This window comes from Stereum hirsutum, assembly GCF_000264905.1.
Source record: "Stereum hirsutum FP-91666 SS1 unplaced genomic scaffold STEHIscaffold_8, whole genome shotgun sequence".
Lineage (NCBI taxonomy): Eukaryota > Fungi > Basidiomycota > Agaricomycetes > Russulales > Stereaceae > Stereum > Stereum hirsutum.
In genome coordinates this window covers 1,457,509-1,483,992 of record NW_006763138.1, presented here as the reverse complement: position 1 = coordinate 1,483,992, position 26,484 = coordinate 1,457,509, and the positions used below count along the sequence as shown (strand labels likewise).

Genomic DNA, 26,484 nt, shown 5'->3' with positions numbered 1-26,484 from the left:
TATCTGGACACTGGGAGAGTGGAACCGGTGAAGGGCGGCTATGAAGACGAGGAGGCGCATCGTGAGAATGAGGGAGGTTGGGACGTATTTGCGGATTTCAATAATGCAGGTCCGCGGTACAGCACGGCTTTTGGTACTTCACAGAAACAGGGGAGGTGAGCAGCCCATCGCTCTATTTTACAGATACCCTGTTATTTACCGCCCTCAACGTAGTTATCAACAAGTACCACCTTCGCCAAACAAACTCGATGATGCCAGCTCGGTCGGTCCAGTGGAGATGGTCACTGTACCAGCACTCGGACCAGAATGGAAGGCGTCGGAAATGCGAGATATGACGAAGTCTGGAAGGAGGGAGAAGAAGGCGGAGTCGAGGGACACATACTGGAAGGAATTTCGACGTGGCGAACGGGGCCTGTTTGGCAAGAGGTGGCTCACAAGGAAGTTCATCGTCTTCTTTATGTTCGGTCTAATCATATTGTGCGTCCATTCGTATCCTTTTTATCGTGGCTTGGCTAACTATTTTGCTGATAGGATCGGTGTCGTGCTTGCGATCACCATTCCGCGAGTACCAGGGTTCTCTATCAACAGCACCGACCCCATCGTGGAGGCCACTGGAGACTTCAATGCGTCAATAACTACTGAATTCAGTCGCTCTCCCGCCAATTTCTCCTTCCCTGGACTCGCGCAACTTGAAGTTGATACCTCTTCCAACATTCTCCCCCTCACATTCACCAAACTCGATGCTCTAGTTTATGACCTCGACACCTCGAAGAAGGTCGGAAAGGGTTCACTGGGAAAACAGACGTTTCCTGCCAATACCTTCAGCGCAATGCAGTTCCCGTTGAACTTTACATACACTGCTACCAACGACTCAGATACCACCTGTAAGCTTTCTCCTGAATATGAGGAGTACGTAGTTGCTGACGTCTGAATTCTAGGGGTGGCCTGGTACGACGCTTGCAGAAACTCTGCTTTAAATGCGAACGGCACTCGACCAGGTCCGTATCTTGTCTAGCATGCCCGGTGTATCATTCTCCTGACCGGTGTTCCTCTAGGCATTCGATTCCGGTTAGATATTGACTTCTGGATCGCCGGGCTCATACCTAAGCATTCGACTACGACTTCCGTCACGAACGCGGACTGCCCCATCGAGCTTTCTCAAAACTCGGTCTAGTGCCTCGTCTTGTTCGTAGCCGGTCACTACTCACCCTGGACAACAGTTTCATGTCACCAATCTTATTCCCGACCTCCCATGTGTATCTAGGACTGTTGCCATTTCTTCGCGCTTTCCTTTCCCACCACTGTTTCTCCCATACCTCTATGGTTACATAGGTGTTGTCTCAGCGCCCTGTGCCACCTCGCCCTCTTCCTCACGCTACACATATCCCATCACTCCCCTCTCTTGCACGTCTACCTATTTTGCAACGTTGTCCATGGACTAAGTATCTACATATCGAGGACTTCCGGAGATACGACATCTATACTTACATCGACTTTTATTCCTCATTTTTCTTCGTCTACCTATAGCAATCTGTGACAATGTTCGTTTTCGTTGTTCGGACGGTTTCCCGCGTTATACGTATGCGTTCCCCTTCTCTCGGCACAGTTCACTTGCGTTTCTTTAGTGCGTGTAGCATTTCGATGTTCATGGTATGGTCTTCCGTCGATTCTCGGACTTGAATGATCCTAGCTGATTTCATCCCATTACTCTTGAGCGTGTGGAGTTTAATAAGTTCGCGGGGACTTTGCGCCAGCGTGAAAGGAAGGATGACAAACAGCTGAACATCAAATATGAATGAACACGGGTAGAGAAACATGTACGTTTTGTATCTTATCAACGCTTTCCTCATATACTCTGCCGGTGTCGATGAACTCATAGATTGCTGCAGTGTCTTCCACGCCGCCGACCTTTCTTAAGTGAGAAGATTTGGAGGTCTGGTGTATTTTGAGCGCTTGAACTCTCGACGTCACAAGGGATTCAGCATCATGCCCTTGAATAGACTTCCGAGTCGATCTTCCATGGCGCCATCAAGCAACTGGCAAGTTTCGACCTCTGATGCCATATTTTGTGATTGACTCTCACAAGTCCAGACCTGCAGGATTGATATCCTAAACCTTTCCGCAGACATCCTAGCATGATCCATGCTACGTCAGTCTGAATCCTGATTCGTGCGTTTTTTCAGACAATGGCATACTCTCATATATGTGCCTCCTAGTACCTCCAAGCCTGTGATGATTCCGCTATATCTGGGGGAACTGTTTGCGACGTTCCAAGTACAGAACCTAAAATACGATCACGATGTGGCAGAAGACGATTGGCTACTAGTTAACGGTTCCGTCCTGCTCTCCACCTCTCCTCTCTTTCATTTCCTGCTCACAACGTCATGCATGTTGTCCTGCTAATATTGGTTTTGATGTTCCATGACTACCTTCGAACCTCGAATCGGGTGGACTATGATTTGGAGCGCTCCACAAATGCCGAGTATGCCCATAGTCGAAAAGAAATCTCTCGGTCGGTACTGACACTCACATGTACCTGGCTGATGGGCTCGAAAATCCTAATGATAGTCTCCGCGGCCCTCCGCTCTCAGCCGTAAACCGTTAAGGGACACTCTCTGATACCAAGATTCATACAAACGCACTATGTTCTCGCGGTTCTCCGTCCTCGGGCGGCATGACGCTCAGCTTTTGAGCCAAAATACCCATCATTTTACCACGTCAACTCAAGGAAGTACTTCCTTTGTCGTCGTGGTCTATCTTCCCATATATTTTCGTATTGTGGATTGCTCGTTCAGTGTCACAAGTCTCCCCTTTCCTCGTTATCGGCCTGCGGAGGATGGATTTCGGGCACAATCCATCGAAATTCGACCAAATTCGCATACAGAAGTACTTCCTTACTCAGAGGCCCTGCGGTGGAAGTACTTCCTCGCCGTAACTTGACTATTATCAGTCTATAATCCCCATGCTGGAGCCTGACAGACACCACGACAAGCAGGTGCTCGGCGTATTGGGGATGATAACGAGCCCCGAGTGCTGGTCTGACTCTCGCGGTATGTTGTCGTAAGTGGAATGGAAGTACTTCCTGTTACATTCGTGAGTGCGACTTCGTTCATATCCGCTGTGGATACTAGAGGAGTCTTACCAATACCACTGACTATCATGTAAACATACCTTTGCGGCGAGATTCACCCACGATATCTCTACTTATATAACCGAGCTCGAACATTCAACCTACTCAACAACTAACAACACCATTCAGTTTCGCCCCTCCATCTCAGAACACACGCATTCATACCCACATCACAATGTCCACCTTGACAGCCACTCCTGCTCCCCGTGATATCTTCGCGAACCACGATCCTGAAGTCGTCAAGCTCAGGACTATCGTCGGTGCAAACCTCGACTCCAAATCCGCCGGTTGGGACGAGGCTTGGTGGGTCACGTCTTTTTTATTATTCTTACTCTTGCTGATGATACATATTGTAACACAGGAAGGCCGGTGCTACCGCTTGGGATGGAGGGGAGGCTCAACCGCCTCTCCGCGAGCTCCTCGAGTCGAACGCCCTCGACTTTGCAAAGACTGGCAGAGCTCTCGTCCCCGGTTGTGGAAGAGTACGGATAATTCGACCGTAATGGCATAGTACATCACAGGCTGACTTCTGACCGTTTGATTATAGGCATACGATGCTATCTACATCGCCTCGAAGTTGGGTTTGACTACCGTAGGCTACGACATCTCTCCTACAGCTCTTGAGGCTGCAAACAAGTACGTCTCTATCTTTGGACCAAACCCGCGTCATTGCATTGTCGTAACTTGCCGCCGTACGATTTAGGCAGCTCTCGGCGTTCCCAGAACTTCAGTCATCCGGGAGGATATCATTCCAACTCGGTGACTTCTTTGCCCTCAGTCCTCCGGAGAACGAACGCTTTGACGTCGTCTATGACTACACGTAGGATCATTTATCATGCCTGTGATATTTGATATTGGCTAATTATTACTGTTATAGCTTTTTCGTTGCTATCCCACCATCTATGCGGGATGACTGGGGTCGTCAAATGAGTGCGCTGGTCAAACCAGGCGGCTACCTCATCACGCTCGTCTATCCCCTAGGCCTCACGCCTGATGGTCGCGGCCCTCCGTACCACGTCGAGCCCGAGCACTACGTTGGCCCCCTTGGTGGTAACTTCACGAAGGTTTACGACGAGACTCCCAAGACGAAGGCTGCGAGTCCCTACGACGGCGAATCGCAGATGATTGTGTGGAAGAGGAACTGATGACGTTGCGGTGTAATCTTGGTGCATGCTCAACCATGCGGATTGGTGGTGTACTTTGTTTGTATGTCTCTCGAGCAGGTCAGGACGTGCTGGTGGTTCAACTTCACCCCATTTATCATCCTTCTTTCTTCCCCGCACTCTTCGAAGTTCTCGATTCACTTGGCAGAGCTGTACGGCCTGCTTCTCACAAGGCCCGCCATTGTCCTCACGCAGTTTTATTTTAGTCCAGATGCTGATGATATTGAACTTCCGCCACATTCAAGTTGTAGCTAAGAGCATCTGGAGGCATCTGACCACCACTCAACGTGGCGATGGGTCTGCGGCCTTGGTCCAGTACAACTCTCTTCCGACATGATGTATTATTGGATTTATCGCTAGACTGAGTCAGTGTCCATTGAACGGGCTGTTTATCTGAACTGGATTCCTTTATGGCAACGGTCGGTGTCAGTGAGATCATACATCGGGTTCCTTCCGAGGATAAGTACAAGAGGTTCACGCGAGTTATTCTTATGGTGTGAAGCAGGTTGTCAGTAGCACTATATACAGTCTGCTATACCTTGAGAACGATAGAGGAACAAACCTTCTTCCGAGTTCGGGCGTTTCCGGCGTATATCGCCTTTCGAGAGGTCTTATTTTTTCCTGGGTCTTCCTACAAGACTTACGAGCACACTCATGCGTCACCCTTTAAACACGGCGGGGGGACCAATATTTGGCGCACGCCAAAGCCATTTGCATTGTCAGATCCATATCCAGGAAATAGATACCAAAATGGGACGCTCCAGATCATATATTTGTCGTAGTTTAATGTAAAATCCATAGTTTTGCTTTGGATTCCGCTTTGAACTCGCCCAGATGAGAAGCTGAAGAAAAACAATGGTGCCCTGCAAATGGTTATATTTTTGCTGAACTATAGAGTCCTCCGAATCAAGAGACGAAGGCCCGCTTTAGATCTCAAAATGACGTGACCCAAAGCCACTCTTTGGACTGCTCGATTCAGTGAACCAAAGGCGAGCAATCGGGCCCCATATGGAGCTCTCCATAGTCCAACTTTGGAATTTTTGCGATCTGATAGCCAATCAACGTTCGCCAAGTGGCAGATTAAGCCCAAAGCCAGACTATAGAGAGCAGCATATCGGGCTCAATTGTTTGCCTTTGGTTCACCAAATCGAGCAGTCCGAATAATGGCTTTGGGTCACGCCATTTTGAGGTCTAAAGCGGGCCTTTGTCTCTTGACTCGGAGAACTCTAAAGTTTAGCAAAAATATAACCATTTGCAGGGCACCATTGTTTTTCTTCAGCTTCTCATCTGGGCGAGTCCAAAGCGGAATCCAAAGCAAAACTACTGTACTTTTTCGACCAAAGGTTCATCAAGAATTTACGTCACCCATCAGTTTCGCCCGGGTCACGGTTCAGAAGCCGTGCGTGAGCGTGACGGGACCCGTAAATGGTTCAGAAAACAACGTAGGCGCTTGCGAAAATGATTATTTTGCGCAAGCGCCTGCCGAGGTCACTGTTCGCTCACCCTGCGTTATGCGTGAGGTCACGCAGTATTTTGTTCGGTTCATCAACGCGGAGAACGCGTGACGAACCTTTGGTCGAAAAAGTACAGTATGGATTTTACACTAAACTACGGCAAATATATGATCTGGAGTGTCCCATTTTGGTATCTATTTCCTGGATATGGATCTGACAATGCAAATGGCTTTGGCGTGCGCCAAATACTGATCCCCCCGCCGTGAAATAACGCCGGTACTTCGTCTAACCATTTTCCACAGCCTCAAGTCAAGATTCGCCGCAAGAAACACGTGGTGTTCTATTCATACACGTATCAAGTGCGTAAGACTGCATCGTTGTTGCATCATGATCATGTAGCCACCGTGACTTTGAATCGGAGCATGGCCGATATACAACTGTTGTCGTCTTTGTCGACTTTGAGGTGCCTCTCACTCTGTACTCTATTCTGAAGACGATATAATCATTTCCGTGTCGGAAGAGCTACGTCTCTCAAGATTCAAGCGTTATGTTATAAAGGATGTCGGTCCTCTAGCGAGCTGTGCATGACAGCTGTAGGAATAAGAATGTCATTATTGCCGACATGGATCTTTACCATATTGGTGAATATTGTGGCTTCTTCACTACACCTGTCGAATGATGTGACCAGTTCCTACACATATCGCACGTCTTTGGAACTCGTCCACTGGGTACGCACTAAGTTGCCCCAGACTGGAACTAGATCCTCGGCACCTCACGTTTGTCCCGTTGCACCTCACAACTTCGTCCACGGAACGAGACGACTGCCACACCTGTGCAGAGCTGCACTATTATATATTTCTCCACACGAGCATATAGCTTCCAATTGGCTCTTCAACCCGTGGATGGGTATGATCACAACACACTTCTTACTTTGTGTTCTCTCATCTCTGTTTATGTTTCGAAGGTCTGTGTTTGGAGCCTAGACGGAACTTCGGGGACCTTTGTGGAACCTCGACATGTGTCGCCTCTAGTCACCTCTCATGCATCAACATGTACATGTCGACCTCGTCAAATCAACTCCAAAACATCCATCATATATAACAGATAGAACAGAAAGTCAGTTTATTTGACGATATATCATGCCTCCTACCAACACCGATCCCATACATTGCTCTCTGTCCTACACAAGTGCTACTGAGACCCTGGAGGTTGTTGCTTCATCTTCGTCATCGACATCTGCCGCTAGTACAAGCTCCAATCTGTCTGGAAATACGCGTATGGCTATAATTCTTAGCTCACGTGCGTTATTTTCTACATTTCCACAATCCTAACTATCGTTGTTACCTCACGTCGACTGACATTCAACCACAGTCTTATTCATTTTTGTCATTACCGCAATGTGGCTCATATGCTATCACAAACCAAAACGGGCCATTCGGGAGGAGAAACGGCGGTCACTACAAAGAGGCCCATCTAAACCAGTGATTCAAGGGCGAAGAGTTGGTCCTGGTTCGTCTCCAATATCTTAGGATACCCGATGGTGTCTGACTCTAAAAACCAGCTGGACATGTGCTGAGTCCACCGATGCACCCAGGAGACATTCCATATATTACTCTTCCTTTGCCAGTCGCTTCTCCAGATACACACACCTCTAGCGATGACAGTCGGCGTTCACAACGGCGTGAGCAGCGTTCTGGGGATTCGTGGTCTTCCGTTAGTTCATCTAAGATCAACACTCAGGCTTCACTTGACCAGCAGCCTATGACCCCATTTTCATGACACATTCTCTTGCTATGGGTACCGTAAAACAGGTCAAAAGGTCCAATAGTCGATTGTCCCACGTTTACATACAGGCTGTTCATTGTACTCTTCACCGTACCCACAGATGGGAGGTTTCTTGTGCTTGCACTGGCTCGGTTCAATGCATTACATAGTAGAAATTCATGTACCATACTACAGCGCAATATTTCAATACACTCGCCCCTGATACGGTGCAGGAGGACACAAGGCGTCTTCAGGTTGAGCGCTCACTTACTCTCCGGTATGCCTTCGCCACAACGCCACATAACTTACATAATACAGCTCCGTCCACGTGGCGGGGCCGCATACGTGGAGGAAGCTCTTGATCGTCTCGAATTCATTCACACTCACATCTCGATGACCAGCTGGCGGTGTACACTAGAATACACGCCGTGGTATTCCCTCTGTCCTTGACATCTCATAGCATTATAATGCTTGGTTATCTGCTTGCTGTGCTCTTACTTGCCGTTCCTTTCTACATTCGTCAACTCCGTTCGGGCAATGCACAACGCCGCAAGGACTTGTTGAAGTCACTTGGTCAGAGCGAAATTTGCGACAGAAAAATAGTAGGGTTTTTTCACCCTTACTGGTGCGTCTATGCTATAGCTCTGGCGACGAATTTTTTATCTGATTGAACTGACAGGGAGCCGTCGTTGTAGCAATGCTGGTGGCGGAGGAGAGCGTGTTCTTTGGACGGCCATCGCTTTCATGCAACGTACGGAGCCGGATATTGTAAGCATCGTATATAGCGGAGATACGGATGCTACCAAGGAAGAGATTCTGGATAAGGTCAAGGTATGTCTTGCTGTATTATCATGTATCCAAACGCCACACCCGCGACGGACGTCAGACCCTCTCGGCTTGTTTGTACTAAAGACGCTAAGTGGCTCTATTTGCTCCAGGCTAGGTTCGCCATAATATTATCACCGGAACTTGTACATTTTGTCTTCCTGGAGTCTCGGCGGTTTGTGGAAGACTCTACGTGGCCGCGGTTCACTCTACTCGGTCAGAGCCTAGGTTCTATGTACCTGGCTTGGGAGGCAGTGTCGAAATTGATCCCCGATCTTTATATTGGTGAGAGCCCTTGTACTTTCTTATCGCTTCCTCCGTATGGTGCCGCCCGGAGTCATTGCACATGTTGTTTTCCCAACGACTTGTGAGAGGTATACCCACGCGTAGCCAAAATGACCACACATACCGAACACCATCTTATGAGCTCCCATATAAATTATCTGACTGCATTATTGATGCTCTCGTGATGTCATGCTTTAGATACCATGGGCTATGCGTTCACATTCCACGTTGTCTCCTTGCTGGCTGGTATTCCTGTAGGCGCCTACGTCCACTATCCCACGATCAGCACAGACATGCTCGCTCGCGTACAATCTCGGAGGCAATGGCACACCAATTCAAGTGCGATCTCGTCTTCGTCAATCCTTAGCCAAGGGAAGCTCCTGTACGTCTAGTCATGACATCAGGACTAACTCCGAGACTCACACTTTCGTGGCGACAACTTGCAGATACTACCGGCTTTTCATGTACCACTATGCTCAAGCTCTTCGCCGAGTCTCGTTCCTGATGGCTAATTCTTCCTGGACGAAGAATCACGTAGACTCTATTCTCGCATACTCAGATCCGTTACTTGACACGATGCACCTTCCATTCAAAATACTGGCGTACCCATTTACAACGGTTCTCGAACTGGTTTTGGCGCCAGTACCGTCAAGAGTCGACTCTTTATCACGCAGAACATCGAAGGAAGCAAAGATCGTATACCCGCCTTGTGACACTCGGGCCATGTCGTCATTTCCTCTCGAAGGACGGGAACGTATCATCCTCAGCATCGCTCAGTTCCGGTACTTACTCCCTTTCTCAGGTTTTGATATTGAGCTTCTTCACTGACCGGTCTTTGTTCCTGCACATGGGCTCATTAAAGGCCCGAGAAAGATCACCCTATGCAACTTCACGCCCTCTCGAAACTTCTTCTCGCACACCCGGAATACAAAGCACCCTTTGTTGGCGCTCAAGGCGGTGTCCGCCTCGTACTGATCGGGGGCAGTCGGAATGAGGAGGATTCAGCTCGTGTGGAAAGCCTGCGCGCTTTAGCGAGGGAACTGCATGTCGAAGTACGTTTCTCTCTATCCTTGTCCTGAGGCGTATGCGATCAACACAGGCGCAACACAGTAACAATCCTAGCCAAGGCGGCTGTCTGTTGCCTCCTGGCGCCCTACAGCTATTAATCTCGGGTTTCGATCGGTTACCAGATGTACTGATCGTTCTCCGGGTGCCATTCTCCGCTGTACAGGAACACGTCGAGTTCATGATCAACGCCTCATATCCTGCGATGCTCTCTTACCTCGAGCGCGCGAGCGTAGGTTTACACACCATGGTTGATGAGCATTTTGGAATCAGCGTAGTCGAATTCATGGTACGCTTTCACTAGTTCGGACATCCACGTACCCATTGGTTGATGTTGTTGATACAGGCTGCGGGCGTGATACCTGTCGCGCATGCCTCTGCCGGACCGCTCCTTGATATCATTGTTCCCGTCAACGGCGAACTGACAGGTTCGTACACTGTTCACGTTCTTTGTATTCGAATCTGGGACTGACTCGGATCTGGCGTATGGCAGGTTATCATGCCACTACCGCAGAGACCTTTGCTGAGAAGTTGTATGAAGCTCTGACGTTGTCTAAGGATTCTGATCTCGCTTTGAGGCAGAGAGCAAGACAATGGGCTACGATGACCTTCTCGGAGCAGGAGTTTGAAAAAGGATGGGAGGGGAGTGAGTGGAAGAAGTGGCTTTAGGTACTGGGACATGCGAACATATAACTCGGCACGTCCAATACATTGACTTATCGCCAGGACCGAGCGCCACTACCTGCCACACATTACTCGCGAATGTTCAAGTCAAATCATTATACAGTATGGACATCGCGTGAACTGTCGAGTGTTTTGTCCAAAGAGTCCCGGAGAAGACGTCGTTCCATACGTACTAACTTCCCTCAACGGCCGCAAAGTCGCACAGATAGATGATGAGACACGACATTGTCCATCTAACTCCGCATCTCGACTCGGCTGCTACATGATTTACCTCGCACGAGATGCTTCCTTTCACTGCCACTGATGGGTCCCCCTCAGGCCTCAGAGCGCGTCCCCTTTCTAAATCTTCTAACTCGTCTTATCGGCCTTTATCACCCATGTCCTCTCGACGCCGCCTGCTGTGATGTTCAGGTAACTAGTCCCAGCGCGACACGTTTCACGGAGGCTTCGGCTCAGTCATTTGTATTCGAAATTCCCCATCATTTATAAGGTATACCTCCGTCTCCTTTTCTCGTCGTTCTCGACTCACCCTTCCTTCCTTCCTTCCTTCCATCAAACACATCACTATCATGGCAGACACCCTTTCCAACGATGACGGTCTACCATTGACGTCTCTCTACATCAACGGAACCTACCGTCCCGCAAGCACGAGTGCTACCTTCCCAGTCACCAATTCCTACACAGGCCGTATCGTAGGCCACTCCGCGTCAGCCTCCTCGTCCGACTGCGTGGAAGCCGTCGAAGCCGCTCAAGGCGCTTTCCCCGCATGGGAGTCGGCCCCGCTCGCATTCCGGCGGGATGTACTTTTAAGGACTGCGGCTATTTTGGAGGGAGAGGAGTGGAAGGAGAAGGCGATGAGGGCGTTGAAGGAGGAGACGTCGTCGACGGAGGGGTGGGCTTTGATGAATGTATTGTCTGGGCCGGGGTCGTTGAGGAATGTGGCGGGGATGGTGAATGAGGTTAGTGCATATGAACCGGTTTGATTTAGAAATGCCTGGTACTAACTACTAGCGGTTGTACTAGCTCAAAGGCGATACCTTTCCGTCCGTAAATCAAGGTGGAACAGTGTTTGTACACAGGCGAGGACAGGGCGTAGTGTGCGTTTCTTGTTGCCGTGCATTGACAAGTTCGCGCCCGTGCATCATTGTTCATGTGGCGTACTTATTATTTTGGTCCGCAGGTTCTCCATCATTCCGTGGAATGGACCCGTAACTTTGACGGGTACGTGCCTTTATCCCCGGCAATGCGTATGATGACACTCTCATAACTTGTATGCTTTTTCTTAGCGCGAGGCGTCGCGATCCCGCTCATATGTGGTAATACCGTCGTCTGCAGACCGTCAGAATACAGCCCACGAATAATCGGGCTCATGGTCGATGCCTTCCACCAGGTAAACCCTTACATCACGCCTCCCTTACAATCGAGACAGCGGTTGACAAATTTTTATTCTGTTTCTTTACACAGGCAGGCCTCCCACCCGGTGTTCTGAACTTCGTACCAATGTCACGGGACGAGTCTCCAACCTTAATCCAACAAATCATCGCTCATCCTCTCGTGAGGAAGATCACAGTACGTCTTTTTCTCTTTCTTTTGCGCATTGGATTAAATAACGTAGTTGCTCAAAATAAATTTAAACGTTTATTGACAACAGTTTACGGGTAGTGATCGGGTGGGCAGGATCATCGCCGCAGAAGCTGGACGTCACCTCAAACCGTGCCTCCTCGAATTAGGCGGAAAAGCTCCAGCTGTCGTATGTCCGGAAATCCATCCATGCACTGTGTGCTATTGTCTCCAGCTAAGTCATACACATCCAGATCCTAGAGGACGCCAACATCGAAGACGCCGCCCGATCCCTCATCTTCGGAGGTCTCCTCAACTCCGGTCAAATCTGCATGTCCACCGAACGCATAATCGTCCTCCGTCCCGCCCTCTCCGCCCTCCTCACCTCCCTCAAAACCCACATCTCCCACCTAAAATTAGGAAGTCCCTTCGAACCTTCTAACCATCTGTCTGCTCTATTCACGGAGGCGAGTGCGGAGAATGTTGTAAGGCTGTTGAGGGACGCGAGGGATAAGGGTGCGGAGTTGATTGTGGGGGATGCGACCAGGGAGGGTGCGATGGTGAGGCCGCATTTGGTCGTGGGGGTGAGGCCGGGGATGGAGCTTTGGGAGCGGGAGAGCTTTGGGCCCAGTGAGCTTTTCTTCGGGTTTAAGACATATCTGAGTGTGGCGGGTCGAGCTGAATTTTGACTGCTTTCTATGTGTTAGTTTTGGCCATTGCTGTGGTCGATACGGTTGACGAAGCGGTGGAACTCGCGAACGATTCGGAGTACAGCCTGGTTTCGTCCTTGTGGACGACCAATGTGCACAAGGCGTTCGAAGTGGGAAGTCGTATACGCGCAGGTGGAATTACAACCAATCAGACTTTTGACTCTATCTCCATTTCTCATGTTACCTTCTTCTTCATCCTCCTTAGGGTCAGTCAACATCAATGGGACCACTATGAACTCGGAAGCTGGAGAGGGCCAAGCAGGTCTGGGGTACGTCGACCCGTACCATGCTAAAGTATCTTCCACTCAGTCTGACCTTTCGCACCTTTCCTTTTGTTGGTACAGCGGATCCAGCGGTTATGGGAAGTTTAACGTGGAGAACTTCACGGATCGGCGGTCACTGATATTGCATGCTGAACATGAATCGTACCCTTTCATGGGACTATCATAAATCGGCCGCCGGCCGCCGTACCAGGCATTTTGTCCGCTCCTTCGAATTCGGGTTTGCCCTGCATGACTGGAAAGTTCGGAAGCCTTCAGTTTCTTCCACGCTGAGAGCTATTATTTACGCCACACAGGCTCTTGAGTCCGTACTGCCCGAAGTAGTTCAAACTGCCGTTTCTTGGTCAACAGTTCTACCCCTCTGAGTTCGCCTCCTCAACCACCCGATTACTCGACTTCTTTGCACGAAAGTATTCGACTTCGAGAGCGCTCAATGTTCGGATAGAGGGTATGCGTAAACGTTCATCGTCATCAAGCCCGTTTCCGGTCGCCATTCTTGCATTGCCACTTGTCTCGCGGTATCCGGTCTTCAATCTGCACGCGCGTTGATGTAGCTTTCAGCGTCAAAACCACATGGAATCGTCGAAGGCTTGCTCCCTACATCGGGCCTGCATAGCTGCTATATTTATTTGTGAGTCTTCGTGTTCCGATAGTTTCCTTGCACTCTCGGGTTATGATCGAATTTATGTAAGGTCGGTATCGCATATTCTCCTGATCCTTCCTGATCTTTTGTTACTTCGGTCTTTAACTAACTTCATTAATGATTGTTTCCCTTCGAAGCAGGCCTGAGGCTATGACCGAACTCTACTATCAGGACTCCTCCAGAAGACTCGACATTGCCTCCCTCGCATGCTAGACAGTACTCTGTGGTGTATCTATCACGTTCATCTTGCCCTTGATTCTCTTTGCGCGATAGTGATCCTCGCGCCAGCCGGTGTAGCGACGCTGGCTGACTGGCAGGACACTGGTGAGCATCGGCCTGACATAACATTCCAGTTCAGACTTCCGGAAGAGCCCGCTAGTAGTTATGCGCTTTTGCCGATGTGATCCCGATAATTTTGCGAGTCCGCGAGACACTCAGCACACCCTAGCTCTCAAAGTCCTTAGGTATCTCTTCTCTCATGATTGTTCCCAACGAGGCGTGTGCTAAGGCCTCATTAGTTTGAGCTCGTAGTTTCTGTAACCATGGCCATGCATGCCATGCTTTTGACTCGGTGCCCTTTTTGTCGAGTACAAGCTCATCACTGACACTAGGCTTTGTCTTCGATCCTTGCTCGAGCTGCTCACATTCAAAGCCGTGCGTGGAGTAATCGAGACAGACACGGCAAGTTTAGGCGTGTATCTGAGTCAAGAACGCTTCTACTAGTGGCGAACATCATTCATCTTAGAATAACTACAACGGCGTCACGGTTACGCCAGACGACGAATCGTAATGTTTTTCCAGTTGGTAAGAGAACAAGGTGGCCTTCTTCCATATATCGGGACATCCCATCGCAGTAGTAAGTGCCGTTCCTAGGGCTTCCGTACATGCGAAATCATATCTAACAGTCTACATCATCCCACACGTTCACCCAACTCACTCCACAGTCAGCCTACCCGCTGCAAGTTTGTTCTCCCAAGAAATCCTTGACTGTCCTTCTTGCTCATTTTAGAAAATTGCACACCTGATGTCTGCTTCGAGGTTACTGTACTTTTTCGCGCACAAGTTCGTGTCCCGTGTCCCATGGGTGCCGCGAACGAACTTGTGCCACGGGACAGTCCCACCCCATTGACGTGCACTGAACTTGTAAATGGGACATACCAAAAATTGACGACAAATTGACGAATATTTGAGAATATATTTTAGGGTCCTAAATTGACCTCAGGAAGGCCCCCAAGACACAATTTGGGCCAGATTTTGCTACTGGGTGAGCTCCCCCACCCAAATGCAGAGCATAAGTGGCTACTAAGCGGTCATGAAAGGTCGTATCCCTGAAAAAGCGTCCATGTTCACGAACATTGTCCCTTGTCCCGGTCTGCTTGCGAACCGGGACACGAACGGATTATGTCATCTCGGCAACGGCCGAGGGGCGGTGGCGTGAACTTGTGCGCGAAAAAGTACAGTATAAGCTGCCACCGCCTAGTTTCTGTCCTCCAACATCCCCTCCTCGAGCTCCGTTCAATTGTCAACTGCAAGGTTCGTGTCATTTTAGAGTTGCGCTGTTCTGAATCTTGTCATGATACGCCGTCTAAGCTATGCCGCCCTTACCTGTGTAGAATCCTCTGACATCTCTACGTTTGACATACCATCCTAGATCTATCGCTGGCGGGTTCCTAAGAATTTTCGCTGAGCGTGAGGAGGGTTATTTTTATCTCGGTGCGTCATACATAATCTCTGTCACTCCTGAAAAGTTCTTCTCCAGACACCTCAAGACTCGATGGCTGATACTCGGTGTATATGTAGATAAGATAAGTAGTCCTCGAAGACGCATCGGTGCCAGTGAGCCCAAGAACGTTCGCTATATAAGTCGCACTCTGGTACTGACCAGTGACCAAGTCGTCTGAATCAGGCTGTGCTTTTCACCACATCAACCCTGGGCCATCCGTCGCGACTCCCTTTCTCCAGTAATATTAATTGTGACTTGCGTGAGTTGCCATTTCGTCAATCCTGTCCGGGTGAACCTAAACTATGTTAAATACCACCCTCTGCCTCGTCAGATACCCCAACCAAGACTTGATGGCCACCGTGACTTCTCGGGGTACGTGTCCACATTTCCGCCGTTAGGAACTGCTACCACGGTGACTCACCATGCACCGAACATTCAACAGACTACCTCGTAGAACTGAACAACTACTGCCGGTCTCATAGCCTGGTACCAGTCTGGTCTACGAGCGAGCCTGAGCCTGCGATCGGCCCTTTTCGTAAAGCCGAACATACTGTCGACTTGATAAGTAAGTGAATCCTGCAACTCATTTTTTGCACTGATTGATAATGTACCGTGACCAATTCTAACGGCTGTCAACTCGCCGTTCTAGTATCTGGCGAGATAGTTGCCTCTGGGACTGGTACCACCAGGAATAAAGCAAAGCAAGCCGCGGCTTACAATTATTTGAGCACGCCAGTACATGGATCATGATTTTTGTACGTCCTTCCTTCGAACGCATTGGATGATGCTCGGTCATCTAAATATATCCAGTACATGTACAAAAAAAAAGTTGCAATACATGAGCTACATAGCTATACTCTCCTCGGACAATTAAGGCCAATGTCAGTACGTATGCCATTCCCATGGAAGGAGTATTTCACAGCGACATCGACGGACACCTGCAGCGTCAGCTTGAAAGTCATACTGTATATGATTGGTACAATCTCCTTCACCTCTAAGTAGTATCTTTTCTCGAAAACCGCCGTGTCTTGATCAACGATATTATTTGGTTTCTTGCACTGTACCAAACCTCCAAAAAGATGTGGCCCAAAACAAACACGTGTGGCGTTCTCAGTTCGTTTTCCCTCCACATGTAAATTACTTACATGTTCCCACCATCCAAATTCCTGTGAACAAAAGCTATTCCTAGAGCCCGGACGATGATATTTTTATGCACCATGGAACGTGTTCCCTGATGCATCTCGTCCGTTCTTGCCACGACATCGCCGACGTGGCGAAAGTCAGTTCAAAGAAATCTGGTTGATATGAACGCACGCGTCCGTGAAACGACGACCGCCGTCCTACCCGCCCCCACGCCAAGTTCCAACGTCCCCCGTAACCGAGCCCAAAGCCGTTACGTCTTTGTTCGTCTTTCGCAAACAAAAAGAAATCACCTTGAGGACTTGCGGCAGTTGTGCGAGGCTAACCTAACCCGAAAAGGTGCGGGTGCAGTATCTGACATGCAACTCCTCTATTTGAAAAGGCTGTAAGAAACTCATGGGGATACTTATCAGGCATCGCAACATTCTCATTCTTTCGTCTTGCTCAGCTCGAGAGCCTTTTCTCTTTCTCGTTTTTCGTCGATGTCTTGTTGAGAGCACGGGGGCACAGTAGCAGTAGCATTAATCCGGAATGCACTTCTCTTCCCTCCCAACGGCCCTGGTCGCACTTCTCCTTACCACTCTCCCCGCCCCAGTCACCTTCAACCTCCCAGGCACCCATGCCCAGTCTCAGTTCAGAGATCACACTGGTTCATTAGCACCACTACCAACGTCGACGAACGACCCCTTCCGTCCAGTCGCGCTACTCAAGCCGAAACGAGAGGATCCCCCAATATGCTGTCTGAGGCCAGCGGCATCATCTCTTGAACCAGACGATTCGGAGGTGTTTCTGTCGTTCGAGGAGTGGAAGGCGAAGAGGGCGGCGGAGGCGGGAGGCGTGCGGCGGGATGCTGCAGGGCAGGGTGCGTCGTCGTCGGTGGTCGAGCAGCAGCAGGCGGGTGCCACTCCAGATGCGTCCTCGTCTTCGAACGGTTCTGCTTCGTCTTCAGGCGGTGGTGGGCCCGTCGTCGGACAAGACAATGTGGACGGAGGCCCTGCGTCGTTTCAATCGTCGGAGCAGCCCCATACGGATTCGTTGCAGACGCTTTCTCCACATTTCCGGGTTCCCATCATCGACAGATTCAATTATGCTTCCCTCGATTGTTCCGCGCGCGTCCACAGCTCGCACAAGAGCGCCAAATCGGCATATAACATTCTCTCGAACAAGAAGGATAGGTACATGCTCAGCCCGTGTCCCGCGCCGGGAGAGAAACAGTACGTGGTCGTAGAACTCTGTGAGGATATCGTCATCGACACCGTGCAGCTTGCGAACTTCGAGTTCTTCAGTGGCGTGTTCAGGGAGTTTACGGTCAGTGTGGCGAAGACGCATGTGAGCGAGGGGCCTGGGCAGGTTGGGTTGGAGGAGTGGACTGTGGTGGGGACGTATGTTGGGAGGAATTTGAGAGGTGTTCAGGTGCGTCTCTTCTTCTACCCCTTTGTGGTTTTATTATATATTGAGCGAGCTGAGGTATTTGTATTTGCGTGCATAGTCTTTCCACCCGCCGACCTCGATCCGTGATTTCTACCGCTTCATTCGTATCGACTTTCATTCGCACTACGGGAACGAGTACTACTGCCCAATATCTCTCCTTCGTGTATACGGTCTCACACATCTCGAGCAATGGAAGTGGGACGAGTGGGAGGCCGCTAGTCGAGCGAAGTTGGAGCAGAACAACGGAGTACCCGCACCGCCAGCCGTCACAGAGACGATCGAGGAGGCTCCTCCATCTTCGTCCACGACCTACAGCGAGACTCAAACACAAACAAGTGTATCATCGTCTTCCTCTGTTCACGAGCCCTCGTCTTCGGTGTCGTCGACAGATAATGTCACTGTGGAGGTGGCATCGTCGGGAAATTCTACGGAGGAGATCCCAAGTGTCGAAGCGACGCCGACAGGAGAAGAGCCCGATACAATCACTTTCCGTCATAGTACAGACATCGCACCACCACTAACCTCCGAGGAAGCACCATCCTCCGATGTCCCGACCCCCACCCCTCCGTCTGATGCTACGCCAACTAACACCCAATCAGATGCATCACGCGCAGAAGAGTCATCGCCAACTCCCTCTAGCTCCTCTAATTCCTCTTCGTCAGTGACGACATCAATAATCGTCACGGAATCCCCGACTGCCGTTGCTTCTTCCTCTACAACCATAACAACAACGTCGACAATTTCCCTCTCCGCCACAAACCTCCTCTCTCTCCCTCCCCTCTCCTCTCCCCTCGTCCATCCACCACACTCTAGTGGCCCACCACCCAGCACCGGCGCCGAGTCCATCTATCGCACCATCATGAACCGTCTCACCGCCCTCGAAGCTAACACCACGCTCTACGCTCGATACGTCGAAGAACAAACCGCGGGCATCCGGGACGTGTTGCGTAGGATGGGGGAGGACGTGGGCAGGTTGGAGGGGATGGGGAGGGCGAGGGAGCAGGTTTGGAGGAGGGAGAGGGGGGAGATGGAGAAGATGGAGAGGGAGAGGAGGAGGGTTGAGGGGGAGGTGGGCGAGTTGGTTAGGAGGGTGGAGGTGCTGGTTGATGAGGTGTGTTTATCCCTCTATATTTTCCTCCTTTTATCTACGCTCGTCCAGTGGAATAACGTCGGCTGTGGAAATAGATCGTCCTCGAGAAACGACTCGGCATAGCCCAACTCTGCCTTCTTCTCGCTTTGCTCGTGTTCATGACTCTGACGCGCGGTTCACGCTCCGATCATATCATCCCTGCGAATGCGCGGCTTCGCGTTCCTGGGATGCGGGAGTGGGGAAGGCGGAATTTGAGTTTTAGTGGGGATTGGGTGAGTAAGCTGAGGAATCGGAGCGGGAGCAGGAATGCGAGTGTGGCGCCAGCGGGGCAGGGCAGGAGTAGGGAACCCTCGGGTGGGTATCTCTATCTTCCTTCGAGGGATCCATGCACATTTACTCTTACTTACCATGGGATGACTCGTGTATTATTTAGGGGAGAAGCACAAATTCCCGTCCACAGGCTCCGGAAGTCAAGAACTCCTCCGACCTTCAGAACCCAGACCTTCCGGCTCCAGCGCACCCGCCTTACCCAACATCACTCCCCATCCCTCCAACCCTCAACTCCCGCCCTCCGCTCCGCAACTCACCACCAACCTCCCGCAAAGCATCCGTCGAGATCGCGACAGTCGTTCTTCGGGTTCTACGTCAACTGTCGTTCCCCGTCCGATAACACCTTCCCATCCGCTTACGCTCTCGCTGTCTGCACGTCCACGTACGCCACGGCGTCTCAACGTCAACGCCCGACATCACTCACACAATCACGACCGACACGCGCATGCACACGCATATTCACGCTATCCAGGGCCTCCTACGACACCTCTACGATCCTCCTCCATGACCTTCTTACCCGCACAGATCTCGGCTAGTACGAGCACACCCATCGGCGGCGTCAGCGTTCCTGCTCATATTAATGGGGACAGCGGCGGCAGTGGCGGCGGCGGTGGTGGTGGAAGTGGTGGTGGGAGGGTCCTGGTAGGCCCTGTCCCGCGCTCGGCGAAGAAATGGGCTCGGAGCGCGCATTTGCATGAGGTCAGGAGGGTGGTCGTGCAGAGTCCGAGTCTTAGTCTTAGTCCTCCGATGCCGGAAGAAGACGAAGGCGGGCCGGATGGATTGTCTTCTGGTTCTGGTTCTGGAGATTTGACGGATACGGGGAGGGGAGGTGTTGTGATTCGACCTGTGGGGTCTAGGAATGTGGGCGGTGTGGGTGTGGTTGAGGTGCTCGAGACGAACGGTAAGGGGAAGCAGAAGGGAGGGAGGGTTGGGAATGTGTTGGGTCCGCCTTTTGTAGAAGGTGTGAGGCATGGTGGAGAGGGGAATGGAGAGGCAGATAGCGGGGAGGAGACGTGGGTTGATACGGATGCGGATTCGGAAGCAGAGGGAGAAAAGCAGTCAGGTGGCTGAGTATCTTCCTCCTTGGTCCCTTTACTATGCTCGCTCAACGCTGAACGCTGAGCGATCTCGCGCTCCCACCGACTTTGTTGGTTTTCACCCCTTTGATTTTCCTTATGCTACATATTGTCATCTATCCTTCTCTTATTCCGTCCTGTGAATTGTTCGAATCTTTTGGCCCTGGTGGATTCTCCCTGTCTTATGTTTTAATCGTCATCTTTCTTCCGGTAAACTACGTTCTGGTCATCCTCTCCTTATCACTGCCTGTCCACAATACGCATTGTACATATACTCGCATATATCCGATCGTGATGCACTTTCCAGCTGGCACTCCATTCACATACATATTGATACAAAGAGCTTTGGGACTTTGGATGCAGTAACCTGCCTGAGGACCTCGTTGGGATATGGTATGATATCGAAAACTCTGGTGAGTTCATGTGAGGCCCATGAAGGGATACGATCTATGTTCGGCATGTAAGATCAGGGACCGTCGATCGGTGAAGCTCTCCACGTTGAATTTCCCATAGCCGCTGGTACCGCTGTATATAACACCGAGGTACAAGGGTTCGAAGGGTCAGACTGAGCGCAACGGACGGTTATCGTGCGGGATAAAGTCCTACGTACCCCAGTCCTGCTTGGCCCTCTCCAGCTTCCGAGTTCATGGTCGGACCGTTGATGTTAACAGACCCTGAAGGTAATGGAAAGAGTGACAAGGTGAGGTTGGATGATACTAAAGTATACTATGATTGATTTTGAAACTTCACCTGCGCGGATACGACCTCCCACTTCGAAGGCATTGTATACATTAGTCGTCCATAGGGACGCAACTAGAGTATAATCCGAGTCGTTCGCCAGTTCTACAGCCTCGTCGACCGTATCAACTGGAGTGATAGCTAAGACTAACATACGAAGCCGAAGTTCAGCCTGAGTTTGAGTCTGATTGACGCCACACTGCGCCAGACTTGAAAAGCGCGAAACTGGAACAAACTCACTCGGTCCGAAGCTCTCCCTCTTCCACAGCTCCATCCCCGGCCTCACTCCCACAATCAAATGAGGCCTCACAACGCTTCCCTCCCTCGTCACATCTCCCAGAATCACCTCCGCGCCCTGCTCCTGAGCGCTCTTCAATAGTCCCACAACGTTTTCCGCACTTCCCTCCGTGAACAATGAAGAGAGAAGGGTAGAAGGGTCAGAAGGGTCCCCGATTTTCAAATGTGCTGTGTGTTTCTTGAGAGCTGCGATGAGGGGCTCAAGCGCAGGACGTTGGACGATGATGCGTTCTGTGGACATGCAGATCTGCCCGGAGTTGAAGAGGCCGCCGTAGACGAGGGATCGAGCTGCGTCTTCGATATCGGCGTCCTCGAGTATCTAGACACAACGATTTCGTCCATGAGCTTGATATTTCTCGATAGTCAACCGGTGTCATGTAGAACATACGACAGCTGGTGATTTACCACCTAGTTCGACAAGGCAAGGTTTGAGGTGGCGACCAGCTTCTGCGGCGATGATCCTACCGACACGATCACTGCCTGTAAACTAGTGCCATCCAGAGTAAGCGCATGTCTCGAAATGGAGTTCGTGGAGAAAGCTTACCGTGACCTTCCTCACAAGAGGATGGGCGATGATTTGTTGAATCAAGGTAGGAGAGTCCTCCCGAGACATGGGTACAAAGTTCAGAACTCCCGGTGGGAGACCTGCCTGTAATGATACTTTCATCCGCCATCACAATTACACAGTATAATGATGTGAGCTCACCTGGTGGTACGCATCAATCATGAGCCCAATGATTCGTGGACTGTATTCAGAGGGTCTGCAGACGACAGTGTTACCGCATATGAGCGGGATCGCGACGCCTCGGGCTAACAGAAAAACTTATGAGGATACTCTCATATGTAGCACAGGAGAGTAAGGTAATTACTCGTCAAGGGTACAGGCCCATTCCACGGGATGACGGAAAAGCTGTGGGTACAAGAAGTACGTCACATGAGCACACGAATTCGTACGGAGTCAGGAAACGCACACGACGCCATGTCCCCTCCTCTGAACAAACACCTTCCCACCCGGGTTCACAGACGGAAAGGTATCGCCTTTGAGCTGATACATATATATGAATCAGTCATCTCATGCACAGACAAAAATTTGCGAACACCCACCTCATTGACCATCCCTGCCACATTCCTCAGCGCCCCAGGCCCAGGCAATATATTGAATGAAACCCAGCCCTCCGTCGACGAAGTCTCCTCCTTCAGCGCCTTTCTCGCCTTGTTCTTCCAATCCTCGCTTTCCAGAATATCTGCAGCCTTCAAAAGTACATCGCGCCGGAAGGCCAGAGGGGCTGATTCCCAGGCAGGAAAAGCACGATGAGCGGCTTCGACGGCTTCAACGCAGTCGGCTGGAGAGGCCGACGCGGAATGGCCTACAATACGGCCGGTGTATGAATTGATCACGGGAAAGGTGGCATTCATGCTTGCGGGACGGTAGGCTCCATTGATGTAGAGCGATGTAAACGGTAGGCCGTCGTTAGAGAGGGTGTCTGCCATAATGATGATGGGGAACTAACCCCTGACGAAGCTCGTCCATCTTATAAACGCTTGAGAACACGATACCTTGGTCCGGATCTGCCGTGGGGCCTCTTAGACAGAACCGGGATCCTTATGACTATAGGGAATATAGAGGATGTCATGGGAAAATACAAGAGACACGCGGGTGAAGAATCCCGCACATAGCTCAGCGTTCGGCTATTGGGAGAACATGGGTGAGAAGACGAAGCTAGATGGGAATAGTTATTAAACACATCGTCAGTGGCGCATTGGTACTGATACCGATAGCCGAATGATTTAGGTAACAGAGGAGATGGGCACCTAGTATGTTTATGGCCTATCTGTCTATGTACATTGGCAAGTTTGCGGTCATCCATAACGTCTTGGAAGTGAGGTGCGTCTTCACCGCGAAGCTTGCCCGTTCCCTACGTGTACTTATGCTCCCGGTCAGACCTGGAGTCTCGCTTTCCACCGAATATTAGCTGAAGCGAAGGGGGTTTGATTCATAGCTGATTGAAAATTTTTCAAGCTTCAACAATAATATTCGATTTTCGTGATTATCAGCAGCACTGTGAATGCTTGGAAGAAAGACCGGTCAATACGAAACCGTCACAGGCAGAAATAGAGTGTGACGTACCATAAATGTATTTCTGACCTGTATGCTTACAGTCTTCAGTTATAAATCGATGAAAGATAATGGGAGAAAGGTGGAAACATAACCGACGTTACTTATAACAGTAACTGAGGCTACCAGTCGATCTCTGCGCCCCACTCCTCATCCTGTCGCCTCCCCGCTTCGTCGCAAATGTCCAGCCACTCATCCCAAGTCCTCCTGAACGAGTGGTAATGGTACACAAACTCGACCAGTGACGGTATCAGTACCCTCATCGTCTCCGCATCCTTCAGGCCCGTCTACCTAAACACAGAACTCTCTGAATCTTCGCGGCCTGCAGGCCTAGCCCTGCCCACCCTGGTACGCCTCGGAAAATCAATCGTCATAAGTTGAAGATTATGGGGAAGCGAGGTGGAAGGGACGGTGAAAAGGGTGGAATCCAGCTGTTTAGGGGTCCGAGTGTAGGCCTTCCCCCGTCGATTACAGTGTTGCCCAACTCAAAGGTACTGAAGTGCTGGAGTGAGTGGAAGGACTTGATTGACTGTCCAAGGAACGGGGTCCGAGTCGCCCCAGTTAGTGGGTATGTCAGATAAATCGAGGCTGACGAGGTTCTTCCCGAATTCTCGTATCGCATCCAACCCAGACCAAAGGATCTCTCTAGTGAACTGTTGTGTGCCGTGATGCATGGAGGAGAGATGCGTGAGGTTTCTCATTTGTGCGAGAAGAGTGAGAGAGCAAGGCCAGAGGTTGACTTCAAAGAGAGTGATTCGTTCCAGAAAGGCGGAAAGGGCGGGTGCAAATAACATCGGATCTTACGCCCCAGCGCTTTCGTCGACATTAAAACATCTTCCATGTCACTCGTGCAATTCTGGATGGGATTGGAGGAAAGTCACGAAAGAGGGACTCGGAGTTGTAGGTGACTATCCTAACCCTGAGCACGCGCAGATTTTTGGACTGATGCAGGACAGTACTTCATTTGTTTTTTTTGGTCGCCCCATGGTAATTGAACAAACCTCAGACGAAATTATGCGGAGTAGAGACCCTATGTCGCCAAGGGGGTTGTGGAAAGTGAATCCCGGATCGTGCTTGAACGTGCGGCCACACTGAGCCATAACTGTGGTTTGTTCCCAGAAAGGAAGGTAGCTGGGTCGGCTTCTCCTGTCGCATCTCTCAGGCGGCTGAGTGCTCTCGTCACAACGGCGAGTCTCTCCTCATATGCATATACGTTCACTGGTTGATACTGGCAATTCAAGCTAGATGTCTGAAATGTAGTCCCTCGAGGCCCAGCGCGAGAAACCGAACGTCTTCATAACCCTCGCCACTACCGCCCTGCAGCGCCACCGAGTCGGAGAACCCTCCAAGTTGGAACGGCACAACGATAACATCCTCCGTATTCTGCAACATGTCACTGCTCTCATCACAACTGGAACCCCAAGAAACATCCCTAAACCGAAGAACGACCCCAATGCGTCTTGTGTCGTCGTCGTCACTGCAAACGTTCGAAACGATTCCATCCGCACGCTTCTAGTTACCACAAATAAGAGACTTGGAATGTCTCCCGTGGAGACCAAAATAGACTCATTGGGAGGGAAGAGGGAAGGCGAGGATGTTCTCAGCAATTGGGAGAAACGAGAGTGCGTCTTCTCATAACCTTCTTTTACCACGGCCGCGTACTAACCCCTTGTCATACCCTCTTAGCCTTGCCTCGCACTACGATAATGTCTTCGATATCCTCGATTTTTTTCGTCGCAACCCAGCGACTATAGCCCAGTCGCTCGAACGCTTTGAGATTCGCTGTGCTCAGTTTCATTGTTATATCGTGAACCACGCCTACTATAAGATCGCCGCGCGCATTGACAAGGGCAGCCAGACCTGGGTAAAACATCCTCTGGATACGCTGGCCTCTTACAGTCTCCCGAACCTGCGTAGCCGTCTCTCCTTCCCCGAGACCTTCACCATCCGCAAGGCACTCGCAGAACGCCTTCAAGGCGAATACGGTATTCACTCGTCCTCCTCACCACCATCCGCTCGGGTCACAAGTGACAACGTTGGCCAGTGGATTAAAGTCATTACGGAAACCTTCGTCGACATACGAACCATTTTCTTCAACGACAGTAACAAGTGCAAACCGAATATTGGAGAAGACGACGTGATGAAAGCCGTCGACGATTTGGTCATCTTTCGAGACTTATTGCGGTGCAGGATCGTGGAGTTTTTGCTGTCGGATCAGCTCCTCGCAGAGGAAATGAATAGGAAACCTAGCGATCTTGGTGACAAGGCTAAACGTACGCGTTGTATCTTTGATTCACCTTACTCACCACTGAACTCGTGAATGAACAGAAGCTTCATCTGCGGCGATGGTCTCCGCAGAGCCTACGAATGGAGAAGAGGATGCTCGGAACAGCGACAGGGAGGGAGCCGAAGACGACGAAGACGACTTTGACGGTACCGTCTACTTCTTTGCGTGCAGCAGCCTGTCCTTCTCTACTCATACTCTTGCATCAGTCTTCGCCGGGGATCTTGTGCCAGAGCCATCTGAGAACCCCATCATCCGTTATCTGAAGACGATTGTTTCATGGACTACAGCCGTCGACTCTCTTGCCCTCAAGCCTCCCCCGCTTCCGATTCAAGCACATAGTATCGCTGTTCCACATCCTACCATTCCAAACCTCGACCAGTACATTGCTGAATTCGAGGCCACTCTTCTCGAGAACTCCGACTTACACGACTCCGAGAAAGATACGGCGCGAGATCTCTTGAGTCCGCGTATCGCCGGTGTCCGTCCAATTTTCAACCTGACTGAAAAGACCGTATCGAATGCGCCGATACATGCTGAGGCACTCCTAATGGCCCTTTCTCGTTCGTTTTACTCCTCGGAAGCTGCGAATGTCGCTCAATCCGTGTTGCATGTCAACGCGGTGGACCGACAAGTGCTTGAGGAGATATTCCAAGTTCGTCGTCTGTATCTTCGATCTATCGTATGTTGACTTT

General features: G+C 50.6%; 10 protein-coding genes across 10 annotated transcripts; 8 read left to right on the top strand and 2 right to left on the bottom strand.

Annotated features, from left to right (window-relative positions):
* Positions 1 to 103: 103 nt before the first annotated feature.
* STEHIDRAFT_58669 (uncharacterized protein) lies at positions 104 to 1,174 on the top strand (the record flags this gene model as incomplete). Its single annotated transcript, XM_007304567.1, has 4 exons — positions 104 to 477; positions 532 to 884; positions 939 to 998; positions 1,056 to 1,174. 4 exons carry the CDS (start codon positions 104 to 106, stop codon positions 1,172 to 1,174), a joined length of 906 nt encoding a protein of 301 aa, XP_007304629.1.
* A 2,318-nt stretch (positions 1,175 to 3,492) lies between these two features.
* On the top strand, positions 3,493 to 4,275 carry STEHIDRAFT_58288 (thiol methyltransferase 1; the record flags this gene model as incomplete). The annotated part of the gene is made up of 4 exons (XM_007304539.1): positions 3,493 to 3,612; positions 3,678 to 3,770; positions 3,838 to 3,950; positions 4,008 to 4,275. Coding segments are annotated over 4 exons (594 nt in total), but the record flags the coding sequence as incomplete, so codon positions are not given.
* A 1,339-nt stretch (positions 4,276 to 5,614) lies between these two features.
* STEHIDRAFT_122138 (uncharacterized protein) lies at positions 5,615 to 5,885 on the top strand (the record flags this gene model as incomplete). Its single annotated transcript, XM_007304973.1, has 1 exon — positions 5,615 to 5,885. A coding segment is annotated over one exon (210 nt), but the record flags the coding sequence as incomplete, so codon positions are not given.
* An 878-nt stretch (positions 5,886 to 6,763) lies between these two features.
* STEHIDRAFT_122137 (uncharacterized protein) lies at positions 6,764 to 7,378 on the bottom strand. Its single transcript, XM_007304972.1, has 4 exons — positions 7,309 to 7,378; positions 7,119 to 7,256; positions 6,937 to 7,046; positions 6,764 to 6,863 (listed from the first exon to the last, which is right to left on the bottom strand). Exons 2-4 carry the CDS (start codon positions 7,126 to 7,128, stop codon positions 6,816 to 6,818), a joined length of 168 nt encoding a protein of 55 aa, XP_007305034.1. The 5' UTR covers positions 7,129 to 7,256; positions 7,309 to 7,378; the 3' UTR covers positions 6,764 to 6,815.
* Positions 7,379 to 7,915: 537 nt separating this feature from the next.
* STEHIDRAFT_80394 (mannosyltransferase) lies at positions 7,916 to 10,853 on the top strand. Its single transcript, XM_007304629.1, has 9 exons — positions 7,916 to 8,136; positions 8,207 to 8,342; positions 8,450 to 8,621; positions 8,820 to 9,003; positions 9,068 to 9,403; positions 9,484 to 9,673; positions 9,853 to 9,975; positions 10,033 to 10,114; positions 10,180 to 10,853. The coding sequence occupies exons 1-9, from the start codon at positions 7,979 to 7,981 to the stop codon at positions 10,353 to 10,355; spliced, it is 1,557 nt and encodes a 518-aa protein (XP_007304691.1). The 5' UTR covers positions 7,916 to 7,978; the 3' UTR covers positions 10,356 to 10,853.
* A 70-nt stretch (positions 10,854 to 10,923) lies between these two features.
* On the top strand, positions 10,924 to 13,090 carry STEHIDRAFT_169135 (aldehyde dehydrogenase; the record flags this gene model as incomplete). The annotated part of the gene is made up of 10 exons (XM_007304971.1): positions 10,924 to 11,329; positions 11,394 to 11,467; positions 11,551 to 11,591; positions 11,657 to 11,760; positions 11,835 to 11,939; positions 12,022 to 12,120; positions 12,185 to 12,560; positions 12,638 to 12,772; positions 12,846 to 12,909; positions 12,985 to 13,090. Exons 1-10 carry the CDS (start codon positions 10,940 to 10,942, stop codon positions 13,088 to 13,090), a joined length of 1,494 nt encoding a protein of 497 aa, XP_007305033.1. The 5' UTR covers positions 10,924 to 10,939.
* A 2,547-nt stretch (positions 13,091 to 15,637) lies between these two features.
* STEHIDRAFT_131784 (uncharacterized protein) lies at positions 15,638 to 16,037 on the top strand (the record flags this gene model as incomplete). The annotated part of the gene is made up of 3 exons (XM_007304970.1): positions 15,638 to 15,659; positions 15,730 to 15,852; positions 15,937 to 16,037. 3 exons carry the CDS (start codon positions 15,638 to 15,640, stop codon positions 16,035 to 16,037), a joined length of 246 nt encoding a protein of 81 aa, XP_007305032.1.
* Positions 16,038 to 16,942: 905 nt separating this feature from the next.
* Positions 16,943 to 18,847, top strand: STEHIDRAFT_122133 (uncharacterized protein). The gene is made up of 3 exons (XM_007304969.1): positions 16,943 to 17,641; positions 17,691 to 17,840; positions 17,917 to 18,847. The coding sequence occupies exons 1-2, from the start codon at positions 16,959 to 16,961 to the stop codon at positions 17,758 to 17,760; spliced, it is 753 nt and encodes a 250-aa protein (XP_007305031.1). The 5' UTR covers positions 16,943 to 16,958; the 3' UTR covers positions 17,761 to 17,840; positions 17,917 to 18,847.
* A 7-nt stretch (positions 18,848 to 18,854) lies between these two features.
* STEHIDRAFT_98545 (aldehyde dehydrogenase) lies at positions 18,855 to 22,880 on the bottom strand (the record flags this gene model as incomplete). The annotated part of the gene is made up of 12 exons (XM_007304968.1): positions 18,855 to 18,969; positions 19,044 to 19,302; positions 19,382 to 20,879; positions 20,965 to 21,028; positions 21,105 to 21,239; positions 21,333 to 21,708; positions 21,778 to 21,876; positions 21,934 to 22,038; positions 22,096 to 22,199; positions 22,259 to 22,299; positions 22,361 to 22,434; positions 22,494 to 22,880. The coding sequence occupies 10 exons, from the start codon at positions 22,878 to 22,880 to the stop codon at positions 20,774 to 20,776; spliced, it is 1,491 nt and encodes a 496-aa protein (XP_007305030.1). The 3' UTR covers positions 18,855 to 18,969; positions 19,044 to 19,302; positions 19,382 to 20,773.
* Positions 22,881 to 24,653: 1,773 nt separating this feature from the next.
* STEHIDRAFT_139900 (uncharacterized protein) lies at positions 24,654 to 26,398 on the top strand (the record flags this gene model as incomplete). The annotated part of the gene is made up of 5 exons (XM_007304967.1): positions 24,654 to 24,692; positions 24,751 to 25,127; positions 25,192 to 25,778; positions 25,834 to 25,938; positions 25,999 to 26,398. Coding segments are annotated over exons 2-5 (1,173 nt in total), but the record flags the coding sequence as incomplete, so codon positions are not given.
* Positions 26,399 to 26,484: the final 86 nt, after the last annotated feature.